This window comes from Anneissia japonica, unplaced genomic scaffold (assembly GCF_011630105.1).
Source record: "Anneissia japonica isolate Jap-2015-1 unplaced genomic scaffold, ASM1163010v1 scaffold287740_len772037_cov194, whole genome shotgun sequence".
In the NCBI taxonomy this organism is placed as follows: domain Eukaryota; kingdom Metazoa; phylum Echinodermata; class Crinoidea; order Comatulida; family Comatulidae; genus Anneissia; species Anneissia japonica.
The window spans coordinates 35599-44452 of NW_022736571.1; the positions used below are offsets into that span (position 1 = coordinate 35599).

The 8854-nt window shown below is 34.3% G+C and overlaps 1 protein-coding gene across 1 annotated transcript in view; it reads right to left on the reverse strand.

The window, feature by feature from the left end:
• LOC117116809 (mediator of RNA polymerase II transcription subunit 12-like protein) overlaps positions 1-7280 on the reverse strand; it is a gene marked incomplete in the record, with an annotated part of 32145 nt that extends 24865 nt beyond the window's left edge. The window contains 4 exon segments of the mRNA XM_033260902.1: positions 25-135; positions 2933-3192; positions 5265-5489; positions 6079-7280. Coding sequence (XP_033116793.1) covers positions 25-135; positions 2933-3192; positions 5265-5489; positions 6079-6346 — 864 coding nt within the window.
• Between the last annotated feature and the right edge of the window lie 1574 nt (positions 7281-8854).

Consider the following 8854-nt stretch of genomic DNA (forward strand, 5'->3'; position numbering starts at 1 on the left):
CCATGAATCTCATGTGTTGCTCACCTTTAAAATTCTAGTAATTGTGAGCTTCTGTTCATCCTCATCGTCATAATCACTTTCAGGCACCTCTGGCACACCGTTTGGATAGCAGATGAGTTGCAAAAGATGCTGTCGCTGAAGGAACAGGAAAGGACAGTAAAAATATTTTTCTTTAGAAATGTTATGAGTAAATAATATTCTAATTTCCAAATAATTTGAAAATACACAAAAACAATATTTGAGAAATCAGCTATGATTTCAGCCAGGCAGAGACTTTTCCAACTTGTTAAATTATTGTATTAACATTAAAAATGGAGAAAATAACAACATAGTATGATATATAGATATATAATATTTTTGTTGGAATAGTTTCATCTGGTTTGAATATAATAATTGTAAATTGAAATTCGTTTTTACTAAACCACAATAATATAAAAACTGAAAGGTCCACTGATTAATCTCAGGTAAGAAAGTATAATACATACTCCAAGTATTGAAATACATGCCACAGTGTTAGGATTTAATATTTCGACATTAATTATGTCATCATCAGGAATGAAAAAATTAATTATATTAGCAAGCTTATATGCACTAGTACCAAAAGTGTTTAATCAATCAAAACGTTACCTCTAATAGGTGACATAGCAGTGATTTAAACAAAAGATCAAAGCATTCTTACTCTATTGATCAAAGATACCTACAAAAACAGCTCTTTTGAAGCTCTGAGCCCATTGTTAAGCAAAGGGTGTAGTCTACGTATAGCGAACGCTTCTTTAAACAATAGGATAGACCAGTTTCAGGAGCTGTCAATAAGGTTAGTACTAGAAAATATTAAACCTAATTTATTACTTACATTACAGATAACATTATCATTTTCAAGTATACCCTGTAATCCTAAAACATATTGGAATGCCTCACAGTTTTTAACATGATCAAATATAACACTATCAGACCGTGAAGAATGTTAAGTCTAGTTATTCAGCACCTATCTGTCTTACCAATATAATCACTATTACAGCCTGGACATATAAAATGATAGACAACAGAACTTCTGTACTCCTTAGGGGTTTGATCTTTAGTAGATATAAAATGAGAAACATTTTTATACTGTCATAAAGTTATGAATTTTACCTCATTAAGTGTTTCTTTACCTTATATAAACATCTACGTAAAATGAATTCACCTGGTTTTCCTAGATAAGGAAATCTAACCCAAATCTTAATCAAGCTATCATCAGTAGGCCTATGTATACATTTAGGTTCATTTAATTTCACAATAATATATGCGCAATTGAAATGTTTTGTGTGCTTTCAGCAACATTTCATTAGGCAATAAACTTTTGATGGTTTCAGTTCTGATCACAAAAACAGGACACCCTAGTTAACAAACAGAAGTCTAGGGGTGTTATAAACATCCCATATGTCAAGACCCTTGCAAAGAAAATAAGGAATGCTAAAAAGTCACAACATAGGGACTTGTTTCAAACCCATAAACAATCTAAGTAGAGTCATACACCTAAGGACAAACTCTAGAAGAGGAGATATGCGATGCTATTTACCAGATCCAATGTGCGAATTGTGATTCCGTGTATGTAGGTGAGACAGGCAGACCAGACTGCAAGAATACCACCAAGATGTAGCCACTCACACGCAAGGGGTCAGCATGCGAGCATCCAGACCCTCTTCCCATCAATCTTACATAAATTTGTTATTACAGACCATTCTGTCTCTCATAATCATATTCCTAAATGGCCAGGTGCCAGTATCTTGGAAAAAATAATGCTTAGGAAGAAAGCAAATAAATGATACCAACTGAATAAGGAAAAGACAACAGAATATGAACAGAGATGAGGGAGGTTACCAACTCTCACATATGACAAGCTGCTCTAACCCAAAAACAACAACCAAGGAACAAGGCGTTGTGCACCGGTGGTAGAGGTCGCACTCCACTAGTGATCAAAACTGAAACCACCAACATTTCTTTGCCTGATGAAGTGTTGCTGAAAGCACACAAAACATTATTGTGGTTTAGTAAAAACAAATTTCAATTTACTATATAATGTTTATTTTAGTGCAATAAAATATATTTCAAAAAATTTGACATTCCAACATGTTTTGGCCATTATCTCCAAAACACAGTTTGCGAGGAATGACTGGTTTGGCTTGTGTTCGCCTCAATTGGTGTAAAACTCAATTCACCAGCAGAAGGACCTCACTGGCAGAGAGTCTTCAGACTTTTTTCCAGTGGTTTATCCTTGGTGTGATTCACACCATAAATACTCCTATAAGGTGTTTCTGAACTCTGGAGCAAGCTCATGATGATGATGCTGATGATGAAAGACAATAAAGAGCTACAAGATTCCCAGGACATAACACAAAAATGCAAAGTGTTAAGCCAAATCTGTTAATAATAATAATAATCTGTTAATAATTTTGTTAGAAGAGGAATTGTAGACTCTGCTGTTCCGTTTTGCATTACTGTATTTTCTTTTCTTTCTAAAGAATCTTGTTATCATATGATTCAAGGTAAAATAATAGAGAAAAATGTTGAAAGGATGAAATTGTATTGCACAACGATCCTGCAATGATGGAATGCAAAAAAAACTCAAGGTACAGTACTTTGGTAAACATACTAATCACCCATGATGATCCTTCCAATATATAAAGGACATAGGGTTTGAATTTCATTGAGGTAGGTGCTTATACTGTGGTAAAGGTGACTTTTGACTGAACTACCAACTAAATCACTAGAATTTGTGAGCACCCAGGTCCTAGGACTGAGTGAATTCAAGCTAATTCCCCTACAAATATGGAATCTCACCACTACCCATGGGAGGGGGGATTGATTAAAGAAAGACTCACATGGCCCCAGGGTAAGGTAACCAGCATAAAATTACCCACTAGCCTAGTGAACTACCAGCAATACCTCTCACCTGCTGATGATTTATCATGGGATCTAGCAAGACATCTTTACTCCACAGACCATCAGGGTTTTTTAGGAAGATTTCCTGAACCCAATCTTGGCTACATATTGCTTTCAGGGTGATTTTAGCAAAGTCGCTCAGCCCTGCTGTGTCCATCTTGCTTGCAGGTTTACGTGGGGCAAACTCTTTATGTATACTACCATATACAAGATCATCAGCAAACTCATCCGTTTGAGCATTGAATGTTGACGTACCAATTCCAGCATCGCCTGAAAAAACATCATCAAACTTTTCAAAATAGAATAGGCTGCTATAGAAACATTATAATTATCTTCACCAAGGGAATATATGTTTTGAGTGATGTAAGTTACTGTGTGTGTGTTCAAAATATTTTGAAAAATGGTTGTACAGATCCAAATTTACAGGGAGTGTTAGGTATGACCCAAGGACAAAATGATTCAATTTGGGTGTGGATTTGGGGACCACTGAAAGGCCAACCTATTTTCCTAGACCATAGGCAGATACAACAGCCCTACGATGAATATTCAAATTGGAGCAATTAGAGTGAACATAAGCGTTTAAATGTACTAACTTCATTTTTAGGAAACCTCAATATTTTTTATGCATCTTTATATTTAAACATGTGATGCTAAAAACCAAAACTTTTTTTGTTATTAATTTGACTAATTTTTCTATTTCGATACCAATACTTTGGCATATACGGCACTTTTTTCACAAGTATAAAAGTAAAATGTTCCAGAGTATTTAGTAAGTAGTAAGGAATTACAACCTAACATCTCATTATGATAGTTTACCATTACAATACAATAAAAGGCATTTCTATTTGGCTGAGTTAGTTTTTTTTTTCTCTTTCGTGGGAATCGCCCACTTTTATTTCTATCTTTTTTTCATTTAACACAATTACAAATAATATACAAATAACACTACGAGTTGTACAAGATAATGTCCTTTTCAAATAATTTATACAATTTTTACTTTTTTGTAATTTTGTTTTATGTACAATAGCATAAAAAACATATTATACTAGCAGATACAGAGATACAATTTTCTAATGAGCTTATAACTTCTCATATTTTTTTTTCATTACATGTTTTTAATCTTTTTGTTAACCTAAATGATAACATCATACATCAGTTAAGTATATCTGCAATTCATTTTTTTTTAGTTTAATATAACTAACAATAATTAAAACACAATATATGTCATAATCCTAATAATAAAATATTATACATAGCCTATCGCACGTCATAATGCTTATACTTATTTGACCTTGCAAATTTTAACTCACTTACCGAGCAATGCAAATTTTTTTGTTCAAAATATTTATTTATTTATTTTCTTTTTTTTTTTTTTTTTTATTCTGAAATTTTATTGTAAAAAGTTTAATTGATTGCCGTGGATAGATGTCCTCCAGAGTGATGATATCCAACATGCTGACTGGCTTTCCTCTAACCTTAAAAATAACTAGCTATCTTAATACTACTAGTCCCTAGGCTTAAGATATACATTTTTAAAGTTTACCTGCAGCTGTTGTTTCGGCTGAGATAGCTTATGTCTTTGTCTTTTGCAATGAACCATACTAAAACGTTCTAACTTCTTACATATTTTGCAAACTTTAGGTCGTGTGTGTACAGTAGTTCACATTGGGATACTCAATAGTGACCTCAATTTTGATTTCTTGGGCGAACATTTGAGAAGATCGTCATCATCTGTTTCTGATTATGCTAGTGCACGTTTTCTGTATTTTTTTGCTAGCAAATTTGATTCTTCTTTTATTAATAAATCGCCTGTAGCATGTAGGGTGTATCGGATTTATAAGCTATTACCTAGTCTATAGTATACCGTATACTAATTAAATTCGCACGTCTGACTCGGGCCTCGACTAGACCTAGTACGTTCATGGCCTTCCAAATCTTTTCATTGTTTTGCGCACATTATATATGCATTCCATCTTGTCTTTGTAAAAGATTGTACTCCGCTTGATGGAACATCATCATAAAACATTATGCAGCGAACATTCTTTGGATTTACACCTATTTTTCAGACTTTTTACCACCTCCAGGTAGTGGAACGTGCGACTGCCTGTGGGTCACCATCTTTGTTGTTGTCATAAGGCGCCCTCAATGGTAGCTTAATCTTTTTCCAAATTGGTCAAATCAAATCACATGATCAATCTTCTCAATGATATTTTTAAAAAATATTAATATATGTTTGGATTAGAAGCTGTTTTAGAAACTTTTGCTCATCCTTATTAAATATATACTATAATGATTTACGAAAAAATTAGCTGGTCCATCAACAGATTACAAGTCAAACTTACTCAGTATTAAAATGGCCTTCAGGACCGCAACAAGAGGTTCAACGCCGATCCTACTGTGAGCGGCAGCTAATAGGTGGCGATCACTTGATGATCTAATCACAAAACGGTTGCCAGATGATGTCTGACTCTCATGGTTAGGGTTCGGCAGGGTTGTGAAGAGTCTAAGCAGCAGATGGCACATAAGACGAGCACCAGCTTCTGCTTCTGCTTCTTGAACACCTCCACCTGCATACATATAAAATAATTATTATTATTAGTAAAGGTATGAGAAAACCCCATATCTGGCATTGTAATTGTGTTGAATTGAGTACAGACGTGGTCCATGACTACCTACAATAGCTGCCGTAAAGAGGCGCTTATAGTAGTTACATGCTCACATCATCTACAATGGACATGGTCCATTATAGATGGACCAAGTGCGAATTATCTTGTCCGCTTTTTGCATGAGTTGGTATATGTTCAAAGGGCGCCCCCACTTGTGCCGCTCGAGTGTACTACCGGCAAAATAACACAACAAACATACATACGTCATATGTACGTTATCGTCTAGGTGTATCTTCCCCAAACTACCAGCTGTCCAGTCTGTGGTTCTACAATGTAAAGAATGTTACCCTAACTTTGACTTGTATACTTGTCCCTGGCACCCTCAGCAACACCCTGTGGGTGAGTATACTTGTCGCTGGCAGCCAACGTGTTAAAGCAATTTTGGAAGCTTGTGATTTTCTAATCTTATATCTTCATTTTATTCACTCTCTACATTAATGTATTGTTTCTCGAAAGGGAGGTTAATAGCTGATTGATTAGTGAAACTTACCAGAGTGATTGGCAGCAAGCAGTGAGGTGAGTGCCAAGTGCATTATCACATCTTCCAGTTTAAAACAGTTTCTTGCTATCAAAATTGCCATGAAAACAGCAATAGAATCATGGATTGATGTATCATCCACCTCCATAAAAAATTTAGATAAATAATACATCAACGAATTACTTGAACAGAATACTACTGCCACCATCCTACTCATAATCAGTATGATTGATATTGTGATCATTATTGTCATTAGTATTTTCGTCATCGTCATCAACATTGGACCATCCTGTCATGGTCATTATTGTTATTGTTGTCATTGTCATTATTGTTATTGTTGTCATCATCAACATCATTCCCACAATCCTCACTTTCATTGTCATCAGTATTGTCACTATTACCACCATCCCAAACATCTTCTTGTCATCACCAACATCATTCCTATGATACTCACTTTCATTGTCATCAGTATTGTCATTATTACCACCATCCCAACCATCTTTACTATTATTGTCCTCTGTGTTGTCATCAACATCACCATTCCCACGATCCTCACTTTCATTGTCATCAGTATTGTCATTATTACCACCATCCCCACCATTATTGTCCTCTGTGTTGTCATCATCAACATCTTTCCTATGATACTTACTTTCATTGTCAGCAGTATTGTCATTATTACCACCATCCCATCCATCTTCACTATTATTGTATCAGTATTGTCATTATTACCACCATCCCAACTATCTTCACTATTATTGTCATCAGTATTGTCATTATTACCACCTTCCCATGTCATTATTACCACCTTCCCAACCATCTTCACTATTATTATATCAGTATTGTCATTATTACCACCATCCCAAACATCTTCACTTTTATTGTATCAGTATTGTCATTATTAGCACCTTCCCAACCATCTTCACTATTATTGTCATCAGTATTGTCATTATTACCACCTTCCCAACCATCTTCACTTTTACTGTCATCAGTATTGTCATTATTACCACCTTCCCAAAAATATTTCATGACTTAGCACCATCATATCTTAGGAACAGATTTACTTTAAGAAATCCACAATACAATACAAGAACAATGGATGTCTTATATACTGAAAAACCTAAAACAGAATATAAAAAAAAAGTTTAACTTACCATGGTGCTAATAATGGAATAATTTAAATGATGAGTATAGAAATTCAGTAAATATTAATAAATTTAAAGAAACCATTAATCTAATCTAACTTCTGATATTAAATTAATCAATTATGTATATTAAATTAATTAATGTATATGTTTTTTATTTATTTTAAACTAAAGATACTATTTAATTTCACATTTTAATCACATTTATTACTTAATCAAATTCTTTAATGTTTATACTTTTGTTATGTATTTTTATATTTTACCACTTATGGCCTTGCACGGCCTTGATGAAAACACCCTTGGGTGATCAAGTTTTTCTGTGTTTTTCCGCCATCTTTAATTGCTACATCATGACATAATGTCTACGGTCCCCAATGGGGGCAGTATACATAAAAACCAACCACACATTAAAAAAAACCCTAGTAAAAATTAAAATAAGTTACAATGCATTCATTCAGTGATTTTAACAATTGAATAAAATAATTACAGAGTTCCACAAATTTCCAAACATCAAAAAGGGTTGCTGAGATTAAAGGGAAAACCAACCATCCAAAATTGTCATCATTATCATCACCACCATCCCAACCATTCACATTGTATCATTGTCATGAGTAAGTAATGTTGTCATCATCATTATTCCAACCATCCACACTATCATTGTCATCAAAATTGTCATCATTATCATCACCATCATCCCAACTATCCACAATGTATCACTGTCATGAGTAAGTACTGTTGTCATCATCATTATTCCAACCATCCACACTATCATTGCCATCAAAATTGTCATCATTATCATCACCACCATCCCAACTATCCACATTGTATTATTGTCATGAGTAAGTAATGTTGTCATCATCATTATTCCAACCACCCACACTATCATTGTCATCATTATCATCACCACCATCCCAACTATCCACAATGCATCACTGTCATGAGTAAGTAATGTTGTCATCATCATTATTCCAACCATCCACACTATCATTGTCATCAAAATTGTCATCATTATCATCACCACCATCCCAAAGATCCACATTGTATCATTGTCATGAGTAAGTAATGTTGTCATCATCATTATTCCAACCATCCACACTATCATTGTCATCAAAATTGTCATTATCATCACCACCATCCCAACTATCCACATTGTATCATTGTCTTGAGTAAGTAATGTTGTCATCATCATTATTCCAACCATCCACACTATCATTGTCATCAAAATTGTCATCATTATCATCACCACCATCCCAACTATCCACATTGTATCATTGTCATGAGTAAGTAATGTTGTCATCATCATTATTCCAACCATCCACACTATCATTGTCATCAAAATTGTCATCATTATCATCACCACCATCCTAACTATCCACAATGTATCACTGTCATGAGTAAGTACTGTTGTCATCATCATTATTCCAACCATCCACACTATCATTGTCATCAAAATTGTCATCATTATCATCACCACCATCCAAACCATCCACATTGTATCATTGTCATGAGTAAGTACTGTTGTCATCATCAATATTCCAACTATCCACATTGTATCATTGTCGTAAGTACTGTTGTCATCATCAATATTCCAACCATCCACACTATCATTGTCATCAAAATTGTCATCATTATCATCACCACCATCC